Source organism: Triticum dicoccoides, chromosome 5B (genome assembly GCF_002162155.2).
Source record: "Triticum dicoccoides isolate Atlit2015 ecotype Zavitan chromosome 5B, WEW_v2.0, whole genome shotgun sequence".
NCBI lineage: Eukaryota > Viridiplantae > Streptophyta > Magnoliopsida > Poales > Poaceae > Triticum > Triticum dicoccoides.
In genome coordinates, this window is record NC_041389.1 from 692,927,024 (window position 1) to 692,942,663 (window position 15,640).

Genomic DNA, 15,640 nt, shown 5'->3' on the forward strand with positions numbered 1-15,640 from the left:
TTATTTGCATTGGACTTGTCTTGATTTTCATGAATATTGCATCTGACATCTTTTTTACATTTTTTATTTCTATTTACCTAGTTGTAGCGTGGGAGAAAATAGGGCACTACTACTACATGATGATAGTAGTTGCGTTGGTAGAGAAAGATGTGCTACTATTAAGTATATCTGGCCATGGACCGGGCTTGGGTCGGGCCAAAAAAAGCCCACGGCAGAAAACTGAGGCCCAGGCCCTACCATCAGGCCTACTTTTCAAGCCCAAGCCTGGCCCATCTGGTCAAAAGCCCTTAGGGCTTAGGGCCGTGGGCCGAGCCTCTTCCTTAAAATGCCAATATGCCAAGCCCAAACCCGTCCAGGCCCTGCTGGTGGGCTCAAAACTTAGGCCCAAGCCCGGCCCACGAGCAAGCCCATCGGGCCTAGGCCCTGGATTTTAGGGCCGGGCCTGGGTGGGCCGACAGGGCCGGGCCTGAGATGGCCAGGACTACTACTAAGTATCTTAGCTGCAGTGCTTGTTTAGAAACGTGCTACTGTTAAGTAATAGTTGTAGCGCCCTTGCAGTAGCGGGTACCCGTGCTACTGGTATGTAAAAAAAACAGCGCCACTAGTAAAGTTTTCTCTAGTAGTGCGACTACCGTACATGTGAAAGATAATGGAGATCCGCCGCTGTCGTCGGAATGGATATCCGCCAACGCCAGCCGTAGACTAGTTTTATCTTAGTCTGCTATCATTTCTAGTATGAAGAATGTCGAAAATGTAATGAATTTTGTCATGTTTATATGAAATCCGCCGTGTTTGCATAAATTCCGTTCGGTTAGTTCAAATAGTTGAGAAATGTATGCAGGCAGTGTTGGATGACCGGCTCCGCATCATTGTCCGTAGACTGGTCCCCCCGTCATGCCGGAGCATATTTGCGGGTCAGCGTTGCAGATGCCCTAACCTGACAAAGTCTTAGACTTGGCATGAGGGCTACCATTTTCCTGGGTTTATTCGGGATTTTGGTGTTGTTCATTCAGTGATGTGATGTGTTCGTCAACTGCGAGGCGCATGTGGCTCGACGGTTTGATGTGAGGGTGGACACCCAGCTCGCCAAGTTGAATCCCTGGGATCGATTTGGGTGTCTCAGCCGAGATATTTTCCACTTACAGGGTTACTCACAGGTCTACAGACCACAGGGAGGATGATGTACGCACCCTTCACAGAATGGCTTCAGAGATTTCTCAATTGCCGCGTTTGTATAAATTGTAGATTGGTACTTCCTTTAGTGCGTAGCTAGGTATGTGGTGTGTTGTGCATCTGTTTAATTGCTACAACTTGTATCCATGTAACTGAGGCTAAAAATACTCCTTAAGATTTTACAATACTTCGCATAAGTACTCCCTCCGTCTCAAAATTCTTGTCTTAAATTTGTCTAAATACGAATGTATCAAGTCATGTTTTAGTATTAGGTACTCCCTCCATCCAAAAATACTTGTCATCAAAATGGATAAAAAAAGATGTAGAACTAAAATATGTCCAGATACATCCCCTTTATACATTTTGATGACAAGTATTTCCTGACAAAGGGAGTACATACATATCTAGACAAATCTAAGACAAGAATTTTGGGACGGAGGAAGTATTTGTTTTCGTTTGTAATACAAAACAACACCCAAAACAGATTGTAAATACTCCCTCCATTCACTTTTGTAAGACCGTTCAGACATTTAAGACAACACCCAAAACAGTCAAAAATTCAATCTCAGCTGTCTAAAACGTCTCTAAAACGTATAACTTGTTGCTGCTATAATTTGTTTGGTTGTTTATTCCATTAATAAAAAGATAACAAGGAGAAAAAGAAAAGGCATACACTAAAGTTTGCTTGTCCACAACTAAACTGAGTATTTTTTTAATAATAACATGCTAGAACGTTGCACGGCACTTCACAGCTAAATTCAGGCATACGCCAAAAGGTAGCAGGTTCAGTCAGGCAGCTAACTATCATACAGACCAAGAGGGAGGGAGGGAGGGAGGTTTCTAGGAACCCTAGACAAGTCACCTATTACAGACAAGTAATCGCCAAAGGAAACCCGGATTCTAAGCCAGAAACCGTGGCATTGAGGAGCTCCTCGTTCGTCGCTTATCTGTTGCCGGCATCGGCGTCGGCGCGCGCTCCTTGCGACGCTTCTTGGGTCGCTCCGTCTTCTCTGCGGTGGACTCGACGTCCTTCTCAAAGCACCTGTCCTCAGAAACTTGCATCTTCTGATCTTCAGAGGTGCTGGCAACAAGAGGCCTTTTAGCATCGCAGGGTTTGTCCTCCCAAACTGCCTCATTCGGTTTGTCCTCTGAAGCTTCCATCTTCTCATCTTCCCAGGTGCTGGCAAGAAGAGGCCTTTTAGCATCACGGGGTTTGTCCTCCCAAACTGCTTCATTCGGTTTGCCCTCGCAAACTTCCATCATCTGATCTTCGGAGATGCTATCGGGAAGAGGCCATTTAGCATCACAGGGTGTGTCCTCGCAAACTGCTTCAATCTTCACGCACAAGGCGCTATCAACGTCAGGCATCTCAGCATCGGTACAGTTAGTGTCAACTTCACAAAGAACTGTCTCGCCTGCTCCTGGTCCTATACCGTGTGCATCCACACTGTCCACATGAGCATCATCACTCCCATTTTTACTGTCGCCTCCCACGATGGTGCTAGTCTCTCCCTCTTTCGGCTCATGGGGAACAGCGATGTCACTGATAGCACAGCTCTCAATGTTTCCCTCTTTGGACTCGGGTGAAATATGCTGCTCAACATCACTGATCTTATCCGCAGCTGCGCAAGTTTCCTCCATGCCAACTTCGATATCATCTTCTACCTTGAGATCCACATAAGTATCTTCATGTTTCAAGTCCTCAGATTCGACAGCAATTGTTGAGGGAGAATGCTCAGCAACATCATTGTTCAAATCACATACCACGGGAGAAGACTGCTCAGCAACATCATTGTTCAAATCGCATACCATGAGAGAAATATCACCCTTGGCCTCCTCATCTTCAACAATGTTTCTTTCTGAAGAATGCTCAGAAGTATTCCCTTCTATATCACCAGCCGCAACAGATCCCGTGACATCAGGGAGATCACATCTGCCATTGTCAGCTTCGTCTTTGGTGCTTGCTCGATTAGGTGCAATGTCAACTTCCCTGGCATCAGACATCATGACAGGATGCATATCCTCGGACACATCACAGCAATCATACAGAACTTCATTTATGTTTGTTTCTAAGCTCTGTTCTTTGTAGGCCATTGCCTCGGAGTTATCAGAGAATGAGCCACACTTGGAATCCATAATATGATGCATCATAACTTCTGTGTGGCTAGAAATTGTCTGGTTATTATGCGAACAATCTAGCATGGATTCCTCAAAAGTGTCCTGACCTTTTACCACACAACCATCATCCTTCAACGCTTCAGCATCTTCTGGGGCATATGATCTCAGGTCAGGTTTATTATCATAATCCGCAGGAGGTGGCTCATTTTCCACAGCCTGGCTTGGCATGCAGACAGCAATATCATTGTCGGGTGGACAAACCTAACAAAAATAATGGAGAACAACAGGTAAAAAATGACTTTAGAAAACAAGTTCAAAGAGTTAATTACTACAGATCAATTGAAACACTAAGAGTACTAGCCACTAGCTAAAATTATACCTGTGTGTCCTGTACAGCAAATGTTGTAACCCCTTCAGTCTCTAAAATGCATCCAGAAACAGGAACATTCCCAGAATCATTAAAGCAGATGGATGTGGATTGTTGCTGTGTTCCAGGAATTTGGCAAACTGACTCAGATTCACCAGCAGAGCAACCCTGAGCAAGGAACTCTCTAGCTGCTTCATGCTCAGCGTTTTCTCTTCCTAGATAACTTTCATCAAACTGCTCACTACCACAGGTTAGTTCCGGAAATGTTTGAGAAGGTTCTGTCACTAGCTCCTGGATTAACTTCCGGATCAATGAACGCTTCAGAGAAGCTTCAGCGGGTTCAAACCAACCATCACTGAGCTGAAAAGTACAAAGCATTACAATATGGGGTTAACAAAATATATCCAAAATGTGATTTGTGAAGATTACTCAAGCAGAGAGGCATCAACTAAAACTTCAGTCTCCTGCTAAAAAGATGTACTAAAAAGACTACATGCTATATAAAGAAATTCACCAAACACCTACCACTCCCAACTGAGAGGATGAAAAGGCGGGATCAAACTCAAGAGCGCTAACATACTACCGTCCCCATATTTTAATTAGGAAAGTGTGCCCCAAGCCCATCCATGTTTTAAGCTTTTACCCCGCAACTGTACTTTTGACCTGGTGCAAAATGCCGCCGTACTTCAAACTTTGATGAACCTCCAACAACTTCAATAGTCAATTCGACTTACAACTTATGCTTTATAATGGATAGCATGAGTCTACGTCTATTTTCTTGATTAATATGGACCGCCATAGTGGCAGAAAATATGAACCCTAACGCCAGCAAGAACCATGCACCAATTCCTCTTATTTTTTAGATTACACATAGCAAGTTGCTCAAATGCAAATGGAGATGGTCGGGCCATAAGTAACTGTGGTAAATTGACTAAGGTGAAGGTACAAGTGAGTGGCCACAATCTTCGAAAAGTAGGAACAGGTGCTGTGCAGTTTCCTCCGACTTTTCATCAACAAAATTCTAATAGACGCATGCACATCTGAATTATAGCTAGAATAAAATAATCTATGATAGTTTCTCCATTAGTGATTACTACCTCTGTCCGGGTTTATTGGTCCCCTTCGTACTTTGTGCCCAACTTTGACCGTAGATTTGACTACCAAATAATATGTTGTACTCCCTCCGTCCCAAAATAAGTGTCTCAACTTTGTACTAACATTAGTACAAAGTTGTACTAACAGCAAGACACTTATTTTGGGACGGAGGGAGCATGTCACAAAATTTATATTGTTGGATTCATATTTGAAAGAGGTATTCAGTGATACCATTTTTAGGGTATATAACTTATCTTTTAATAGTTAAATCAAAGGTCAAAGTTTGACCCAAACTACAAGGGAGGCTAATAAACCAGGACGGAGGTAGTATGTACTAAAATATCCACACTTTGCATGGTGTTCACTATAACACCAAAATTAGCATTTATTGAAGGAAAATAAACAAAATTACATAAACAGAAAAGAAAAAAAAAGTAGGCTGCAAATGAAATAGAGAACTGGGGGCCCAAACATAACATCAAAATTGAAGAAAATTAATTAATTAGAACTCACAAAGGATGAGGATACTGATATCTTCAAAGGGTTGAAGCTACTGGGATAATCCATCAGAAAGCGTTCCACATAATGGAGCAGGAAGAGGCCACAGTCAAATGAGTTATCTTGCTGAGGGAGCTGGATGGACAAATAGAACAAAGCGATATCGCAATAAGAAAATAGATATTGACAAATGAAACAAAAGAAATTTCTTTGTTTTGTAGGCATGTATACGATATTAAAAGAAATTTCTTTGTTCTGAAGGCATGTATACGGTATACATTTGCAACCTTGTGAGTTATATCAACAATGAAGGCGTTGACCAGCTGAAACTATATTTCATAGAATGAAAATATGTTGGACTGGCTAACTCAACAAGTCAAACAGACTAGCTCCTAGAGATAATTAAAAGAAGCTCCTAACCCATTATACATGCAATCCCTGGACTGCAGTTTCAGTTAAAACAGAGAGCCTGCAAATAGTATCTTCATTGTTTATTTACATGTTCATGGGCCATTTATTTTTTCGTGTGTGCATGGGTCGGAGGGTGTGTGTTCATGGGCCATGTATTTGCGCTGAATTCGCTATTTGGTTGGGCCATAGATTAGCAAGGATAGCAAAAGCTAAAATGCACATGTGACAAAAGCTCGTCAAAATATTGGCAACAGGCCAAGACTGGCATCATGACAGGATTTTAGCAAACATTTTTTTTGTAAATTTTAGCTTCAAACCTTAAACCTAATGGATAAGATTTTGTTAATTTCAAACCTTAACATTTTTATCCAGTTAACACTTTGGCTACCTTCGACAGATATCCACACTAGTTACCATCTATACCTCTCCATGATTGGTGAGTGCAAGTGGCCATGCAATTTAGAAAGAGCTCCTTGATTTATTGATCACTCATGAGTCACGAAAGGAAATAACAAGGGGTAGGTTTTCTTTCAGTGCTTGGGCTCTTCACAGCATCAACATTAAATGGTTCTCAGAACTAGTGCAAATCAGAAATTGGCATCGAACATAGAAGTACTCAACAACAATTTTACAGAAACACACGAGACTTGCTACTAAAAGCTGATGTCCACAAACCTCAAGGGAGATGAATCTCAGATTTAAGAATTTGTCTGAAATATCTAATGCTGATTCAGGGTGCCTTTCCTTCCACTCTTCCCATAGATAACTGCACCAGAGAGAGTCAAACTCAGCAGATATTGGTCACCAAGTGACTCTCAAGTCCTAGGATAAATTGGAGTAATGAAGTGCAAAAAAACGACATTGACTGTTTACACTTTTCAGTTATTATATACTCCCTCCGTTCCGAATTACTTGTCGCAGAAATGGATGTATCTAGAACTAAAAAATGTCTAGATACATCCATTTCTACGACAAGTAATTCCAAACGGAGGGAGTACTTGCAAATTAGATGTATCAGGCATTGATGTGGTCTACAAGAGACACCTTTGACCATTACCAAGACAAAAAAATATTAATAATAATATAATTATTTAATGTGCTTCTGACTATAGCGTCCATTTTTTATCTGAAAATCGTAAAGATCATATGTGGTCAAAGTTCTGAAAATATGATAGCTCATCCTAAAATGAACTAATTTGCACAAAAGCAGCACAAGATTTAACTCTTCCAGAAATGAGTTTACCTTTGAATAATGTCTTTCAGTCCACTGTGATTTCCTTTAAGAGAATCCATATGTAATATACATGGAACTTTACCATGCTTTTTTGCTTCACCATCTGATGAAGCAGAGCAACGGGAAAGTAAAACACTAATCCATAAAAATGTTAAAAGTACCGACTTTAATTTATGTTCTCACCTTCAGATGTTTCCACTTCTCCAGGATAACAAATAACAATCAAGCTCCAATGCAAGCTGCAATGCAGAAACATAATTAACAGTACACAAAAGTAATCATTTTAACAATAAGAAGTTGACAAGTTGCTTGCCTGAAGTTCACTGGAATAAATAGAAAATCCTTCGCAAATATGTTTATTTTTCGGGTCCACTTGCGGACACGTAAAAAAGCAGATCTACCCTCTGGAGCTCTCCCTTGATCTTTGTCAAGATCTGCCAGCTTGCGAAAAAAGAAGCTGTTAAAGAAATGGTACTTGCACTTCTCCGTGGTCTTCATTCTTGTGCTTAAGTATCTGCAAATAATAAATCAATGCATAGTTGTAATTACAAATGAGTAAAATGCACTCCAGAGAAATGTGAACTTAACAGGCTCATACTGAAGAATGGTAACTAAACACATCAGAAATAGAAATTCATATTTCATGATATTTAAATCGATAATGAAATCAGATTCTGTTCAGTACCAACAACTATGATAGTTGCCTATGAGAACTGTATGACATTGTTATTCACAAAAAATACATGAAAGCGAGCAGAGCCATGTGGGTACTGTAGCTTTCACAGGATTGTGGGATACATTTGTTTCACAGGTAACTGATTTGGTAAGTAACCTTCAAAACGATAAAGAAGATTTCATATCATAAACTTAAGAAAACATAAATACGTAACTGCCTCTGCATCTGCATGTAGCAAAGCAGGTGATCAGATCTACAAGGCAATTACAAATATTACAATAGCAATTGCGACAGCACAAAAAGTGTAATTGGACAGCACCATTTAACAATTAAGGCTATAAAATCAAGGATGAGTTTGCAGACACCAATGGAAGGTTCAACCTACTTGATATAAAAGTCAATTATTGTGTCGTTGACAAATGTTTCAGGTAGAAGCAAATCAACATCTCTGCTGCTAATAGAAACAGCATCCGGATCTCCTTTAGGATAGATGACATCTTCAAATTCGTCAATGCTGAAACAATTAACACGAACAACGAAACAAGTTTAAGCATAGCAAGAACAAAATATAGATCATGGTAGACACTCAATTAAATTTCAGAAATTAATAAGGTTATAAATAGCTAGTAATATTAGCATTATTGGTTTTTTGGACCCTAATCGATAAACGATGCTTCCCACTACAGTTGCGACAGCCAGTATAGCTTCAAATAACTCTGATTTGTCTTAGATAGCTAGTGAGAGCCCCGCTATTCCATCTAAGTGCATTTTGCTAAAACTACAAGCTAAATTTGAAAATCAATTTCATTAAAGTCCTCAATAAATCTATTGAGGCCATAGATTACGAGAACCTATCAAAAAACTTGTCTCTTTTATGACACTTTTTAACAACTATACTTCTTATTGATTACTACTCCCTTAGTCAAACTTGTGTGTGCTTGACCAAGATTATAGGATAAAATATCGGCATCTACAATACAAAATAACCAAAATATGAAAATACTCTTCATGATGGATCTAATTGAACAAATTTGGTAATGCACATATTGATATTTTTTTCTAAAAACTTGGTCAAATATTCACATGTTTTACTATTTATAGTCTGAAGAAAATTGTGTTTCTATCGTGATATTGTGTCAAAACTTGCTTGCATAATAATTATTTTCTATTAAAATAACAAAAAAATATACATAATAGTTATACTTTAAGTAGCTTAGCCAGGACCTCGCTATCAAAACTGAGATCTAAAAACTTGGACATTACAAAAGACATTTAGGACATAATAGGTGAAACTAGTACAATGGATAAAAACATGCATAGCAACAACATTGTTTCTAAATGACAGAAGCTAATTGTAGTGCGGTATGCTCACGAATGCTTCTAGATATTTCAGATGGTTCATAGAGGTAAAAAAACAAAAACGAAAAAAGCAGATGCGGAGAATACATGACAGAAGTGCAACATACCCAGAAAAATATTGTTTCGGGAAAAATAAACTTGGGTCGGCGCTCCGGTTCTCCAACGCAAAATCCTCTCTGACAGTGGCATGCCATCGCGTAAGAACATTGTTACAAAAGCAGCAACATAACCAAAGACTGTACATATATATTTTGTAACTCGGAGCAAACTGCACATTTGAAGTGTAAAAAGATACAGATATAGCAAAACTGTCCAACCACGAAATCTGGCAAATATGTGACAAGTCCGATCGGATAGAAATTTTCCGCCAAAATCATAATGTCCTGATCCCTCCATCACAATCTATGTCCACCTTTAAGACTTGATGTCCATATCCAAACCCCAGAAAAACAGAAAAATGCATTCATAACCAAACCCTAAGCTGAAATAACCCAACTTACCAGTATTTGCAGCATGTCTAATTTCATGAGTTCTTGAGTAAAAGAATAACACATAAAAATATAACTGTTTCGTATAGTGATTTAAAGTGCATGGTCTACTCTCTACAATATGAATAAAATCATATATTATTAACACTTAACAGTAGTATCTGATATGACGCACCCCCAAATATTATTAACACTTAAAGGTAATATCTGATATAGGTATCAAGCAAAAATATAATCCTTCTCCATATCTGGTAGTTATGGCTTATTAAATATGAGACCCAAAGTTCCGAACTCAATCTACAAGTCAAGTCTTCCTAAGATATAAGAAGTATCTGGTATGGCCAGCATTTTCCACTGGCATATGTTTCACAGCCCAATTTACATGGTTTAATAATCCGCATTAGTATTTGCATGATCCTATCTGTGGCTGGATAGGAGGGGAAAATAACAAAAATTCATGTGTCTAATGTAATGATGCATTGGCATGAACCTAGTAACTCTTCTATGCTGTGGTCAGAAATGTGATTTGACTGAAATCAACACATGCATGAATAAAAGGTCAGACATAAAGCATAACATCAGCTCAAAGCTTACAATGGAGTGCTGTTCCAGATGTCGCGATATCTCGATGCAATATGACAAATCTTCTCTTGTTTTTGTGGCCACTGTGGATCTGTAAGAATGAACTCCACTCTAATAGGATCTAGAGTCCAAAAAAGACAAAAAAAATTAGTTCAACATACGCAAACGCCAAAGGATATAAAAACCTCACAATATTAACATTCAATTCATATTTTGTTAACTTATTAAATTATTCATGCATGCATTTGTGAACAGGGCAAGACAGCGGCGAGGAGAGGTGAAACTTCAGGCACGGCGTTTCAAGTGGCAGGAAGAGGCAGTGATGGTTTTTTGGGAGTATCTCTTTTAGGGGATCTGCTAGAGTGCTCAAACTCCCAATGATGGAAGTTATCAGGGAGTTATAAGATTTTTAGGGGAATCTGCTAGAGTTGCCCTTGGGTGGCAGGGGAGCTCAACATGAGGACAAGGTCTGGAACATACTGCCTTCTTGCCATTGGTGGGACGCCGAGGTTCCAGTTAGAAGCAGAGGATAGAGAACCAAGGGGCCAATTAGCAGCAGGGGTTAGAGAAACAAAATAGTGGGAGAGTGATCTGTAATTCTGGCTTGTTTATTGAATGAATCAGAGGCCCATGCATCATATACCTGGCTTACAGCGACTTGAGGATCAAGGAAACAACTCATATGGAGAAGCAAGGAAACCACTAATATCTCTAAGAAATCAATTAAATTTGTAACTTCGTAAGACAAATAGATGACCGTATCTCTAGGCTCCTATAGGAGTCGGTATGGCCATATGGTTGATGCAGGATGGGCCCTACACACATAGGCCCTGCCCTAAATGAAACTTGATTGTAACAACTGCACAACCCCTGCCCACATGGACACAAAGATGTGGACACGGAGCCAGCAACAAGAGGGCAGCTTGCTATCATTTCATGCTAATACACCACTTGTTTTTCCCAGCGATGATAGTCTACTACTTTTTTTGTGAACGTTTTGCATTGTCCATTAGTTTCTTAACAGGTGGACAGTCATGAGAGACATGCAATGGACCAGTCTTCCCAGCGCCATTTACCTTCCTATTCAAAAATACTATGCGCATGCAATCAAGCTTTTGGTTGGAAAAGTCAAATGTGTGCGCAATTTGTATAATTTTACTATTGCATGACACATTTTCTGCCACGGACAAAAAGGAAATTAATAAGGAGCTCTACAAATGTTTTATGTATTCGGATACTTATATTAAGCAATCGACCGATACTAATCAAACAAATAAACTGTTGTTTGGTTGATGCTGTTTAACTTCTTCAGAAGAACAGAAGACATGCAATGCTGACAAATTCTAAATTCACAACAAAACACACCCCATAAACCAACACAGCTTTATTTCATGCCTTGCATTCATTGACCCGGGATGACATCTATCATTGGAACACAGTGAAAGCATACTAAATCTGGAATACGATAAAAAGACCAGAATGCCAAGCGTAATTACCTGAACTTTCAGCCTCTGCACTGGGTCTAATAAGGAGAGTTACAGAGGCAGACATAACCTGGTTAAAAGGGCAACTGATATTAAGCTATACAAATTAGAGCGGAAAGTAAAAAAACAAAAAGTAAAGAGAATTACATACACTCTGAGTCCATTGACTATTAATGGAAATGATGTCACAAATATCCCAACATAGAGCTATCGTCTTATCATCTTCATATGGATCACAATCCGATTGTTCAATTTTGAACCCATCTGGTGAAAAAATTAAGTGAGGCTGAAGATGCAGGGCCGTGTCGCACATCACAAAGTCAGGTTTAAGCACAACCGTCCCTTCTTTATCAACCTACAAATACAGAGAACAAATAGAAATGATAAAAGTACCCAACTACATACTCCAAGATGACATTTGAATCATGTTAATAGGTCAATAGCTGGCTGTAACTATCAGTTCTTCATATCAATCATATCTCCAAATTTCTAGCTTGCTGAAGAACCCAAAGTGTATTCAATAATACGAATTACTCCAAGTATTCTACAAGGCAAGGAGGATACATACCATTTCGCCCAAAGCATTGTACATATTTTCCAAATTTTCTGAAATTGCACAGAAAAATATTAGCAGACTCCCATAAAAAAAGCATGAGCATTGGCTATGGGTTGACCATTTTACAGGGTATACCGTAATTAGTGGTGGATGAAGTTCCAGGACTAGATGACAAGTTTTCTTCATCGGAATCAGAATATGTTCCCTGATGTCAACCCAAACGAGAAACCAAAAAAGATTAATACATGGAAACGGAATAAATAGCTGCATCAAAAGACAAATATTAACAGTATCTATATCTGGCTGAACCTCAAGGTGCTGCATACTGCCAAGTCTAACTTCCTTAACGGCCTGAATTCCTGACATCATCCTTGTATCTTCATATCCATCTAAGCAAGCATAGGAATTGCCAGAACCACTGTGCATGGCTGTAGTTGCCATAACCACATCAAATTCGGTTTTGTGGGATAGATCCTGATTCATTTCAGGACATTCAGTTGCATATGATTCTTCACCAACATGAGTATCATGCAAGCCAGTGAATTCCAAACCAGAGATCTCAGTCTGATTCATCTGCAACCTGTGAATTACAACACAGTGGAAGAGGGTATACAAGCAATTAGATATTATTTGACCGACAATCATAGATTACTCGTTGATGTGCAATTGCAGTTGATATGTAATAAACATATAACAACAAAATAAATAAGGCCTTGTCATCTTCATTATTATGACTGACCACTGAAAGATTGAAAGAAAAGAGCTAGATGCACAGGCCAAGAAAAACAAGCATCAATAATAGTATCTAATTTGTAATGAATGTGAAACATCAGAACTGTATCAAGAGTTGTAAATTCTCAAAACCACAACACTGAAGTGGGTGCACAGGAGCAGCTTACTTTCGTTCTATAAAATTAACAGATTATGTTCTAATGTTATTAAAGTACCGTCCAAATATATGACAAGGAATCTAATAGGAACACTCTGCAGCGTTTGAGCAAACAGAATTTCACTTGCCCCTACAAGTTACAACCTTAGTGAACATTCTCGTATGAGTTTGTAACTTTGTATTTAAATTGTTTAGCTGGGCTAGATAAATGGATGACGACAGGTGCTAGTTGCAATTACCTGTGGTATATATGAGCCAACAGAATTTGTCTTACAATCTTGATAAAATAGTCTCTTAAATTGCTTAGCTAGGCCAGATTCAACTAGCACATTTGAGCTATAGCTCATAGAAGCAAGGCTCTTCGTTTGGTGGCATGGAATCTAAAAACGTAAAACACAGAGCACACCTTGAAAAATAACTCAGCTTCTTTGGATGTATGTTTTGGATGCATGGGGAAAGAAAATCTGCAGAGATGAACTGGCACAGGAATAGTCAAATACGACCCCGCAACTGCTGTTGCATGCCCTTGATAGACAGAGGCCAAGACAAGGGCGCATTTCCAGATAACGATGACTCCATTAATTTTTTTTCTGTTTTGCCAGTGCAAAAGAGCATCCCATGTAGGCACCCCACTACGATCGATAGGTCAATCAATCGCTTCTGATTTTGGCGTTTGCATGCGTCTGCAATACGAGAAGTCGAGAACATCACACGCGCATGAACCGCACCCTCCTGTTCCGCTTCTCTTCGCCACAGGCGTTGCGGCAACGCCCACGCGGCTCGGCAGCTGCCAGCCAGAACCAAATTAACGCGGCCAGACTGCCAGAGGACAGAGCCAGACTCGCAAGGCACAGCCTAGGCCGATCAACGCCACAACCGGCAACTAAACGACCAGTACAGTCACCAGGCTCATCAACGCCACAAGCAAGGAGCACTAACACGGTAATTTTTTCTAATTATCTTTGCATCAATTGTTTGTTCTTCAATTTTGCCCCACGATTATGAGCTTGTAGCCAATAGACGGTACACCAAACCCCGATTCAATCTAATGAGGGTAAACTAAATTCAGCTAGGGAATCTTCCATATTTTACGTGTAACTTGTATTTACCAAAAGTAGTTTATTAAACCTCGTTTCTGACAATGTATTTTGGAAAGTGGAAATACAAGACATCTTTTTCAAGTAACTTTGCCCTTTGTTTCATCAAAGGGACACACATTTATTTAGTAAACCGTTACTTGAAGAAACTTACGGCGCATATTAAAATGGAGCATCGGGGTGGCGTTACCCCTAGCACCGCCCCTGTATCTATCTACCCTACGCCAGATCGCTTGGGACGACAGAAAAATCAAATCTTACCAAAGGGTAAGAAATGCAATCTGGACAATTGCATACACATAGATGGACACTGCCTATATTCATAGAACACTTTCTTCCACCATTCTTGAAAGTACGCATACCCATCTATTTTCTGCTACAGGAACGCACACTCATCTGTAACTTATGTATCCGGAAAAACACGACCGGCCATAGAAATTTCGTCACGAGCATTAATAAAAAAAACATTAATTTCCGGTTCAGCAATCGGCCACAATTTTCGAGAGGATGGGGAAGTTACAGCAGGACGGGAGATTGGATATACCTGATTCAAGTCGCCGAGGGGACGACGGGGCGGATGGGGTCGCGGTGGAGGCGGCGGCGGTGTCCTCCTTTGACCTTCGGTCGGGGAGGAGGTAGGGGTACGGGAGAGACGAGGTCGGTGCGGGGCGGCGGCGGTTCGCTTGGCCTGGCGTTGGGGACGTCCCGCTGGTGGCGGTCAACGAGGGCGGCGGCGACGGATCTCGTGGTTCTAGGGTTTCCGCCGAGGGGAGGGCCCGCGGGGCGTGGGTGGAGACGAGGTTCGCCGGAGAGCGCAGCTGGTCCGCCGGAGGGGTTGGGGGGGAGAGGCGGAGGCTACCGGGGCGGCATGGAGAGATCGATCGATCGCCCTGGTCGTCGGCGGTGGGGCGGAGGAGGAGAGGAGAGGCGGATGGCGTCGGGGAGAAGGGGAACGGGTCAGGCGAGAGACGACTCGGCTACGCCCCCCAGTGGCAATTGCGGGGTAATTATACCGCAAAGTAGTAACTACTCTCCAATCCCTTTGATCGATCACAAGGAAACGGGTTTCCGGAGGGTTTTATCACGAGGAATTGGTGATGGGGAACGCGTTTTAATCCGGTGGGTTGTTTAGATCATATAAGTGCGGAGTGAAAAGTCGATGAGCGGTTTTAAGGACATATTATGTCGCTATACATTTAAATCATTGTTATTGTTCTGTTCTGAGGCATGTGCATCTAGTATTTTTGAAGATTAGTTATTATGTGTGTGATACGTAACAACAAATACAAAGATACACTGGTTGATGCTCTGGCAGCATCTCTAGACGTTAATGAGTGTGGATCGAGACAGAATCCTTGCGACGAGTATTTACTTCCTATATCCGTTTCTTCGTGCTGAAATAAATACCCCGCGTACGGGTTTCTATGTTGATGTGAGGCTAGCGGCAATGTTGTGCATGCCTCCATAACGAAGGGTGTCACGTGACACAATAGACAACGCATCTTTTTTCTTCCCCATTGGATGAGCGGGAGCCCCCGAAAAAACTCGATCTCCATAAACATCCCTCCCACCATTTTCCCATGTGTTTTGAATCAAGTCGAACGAGTGTTAGA

The 15,640-nt window shown here is 40.7% G+C and overlaps 1 protein-coding gene across 1 annotated transcript; it reads right to left on the minus strand.

The window, feature by feature from the left end:
• Positions 1-1,833: 1,833 nt before the first annotated feature.
• Positions 1,834-15,010, minus strand: LOC119312683 (probable ubiquitin-like-specific protease 2B). Its single transcript, XM_037588433.1, has 16 exons — positions 14,572-15,010; positions 12,351-12,621; positions 12,177-12,246; positions 12,054-12,091; positions 11,637-11,840; positions 11,498-11,555; positions 10,014-10,122; positions 9,039-9,107; positions 7,958-8,086; positions 7,210-7,410; positions 7,080-7,135; positions 6,906-6,999; positions 6,338-6,428; positions 5,267-5,386; positions 3,671-4,018; positions 1,834-3,552 (listed from the first exon to the last, which is right to left on the minus strand). Exons 2-16 carry the CDS (start codon positions 12,612-12,614, stop codon positions 2,074-2,076), a joined length of 3,330 nt encoding a protein of 1,109 aa, XP_037444330.1. The 5' UTR covers positions 12,615-12,621; positions 14,572-15,010; the 3' UTR covers positions 1,834-2,073.
• Between the last annotated feature and the right edge of the window lie 630 nt (positions 15,011-15,640).

Coding starts and splice junctions, on each gene's coding strand:
- LOC119312683 (XM_037588433.1), bottom strand. CDS start 12,614: ATGAATCAGACTGAGATCTCTGGTTTGGAATTCACTGGCTTGCATGAT. Junction 11,841..12,053: donor ACAATGCTTTGGGCGAAATG/GTATGTATCCTC, acceptor CTGTATTTGTAG/GTTGATAAAGAAGGGACGGT. Junction 8,087..9,038: donor CCGAAACAATATTTTTCTGG/GTATGTTGCACT, acceptor TAATTGTTTCAG/CATTGACGAATTTGAAGATG.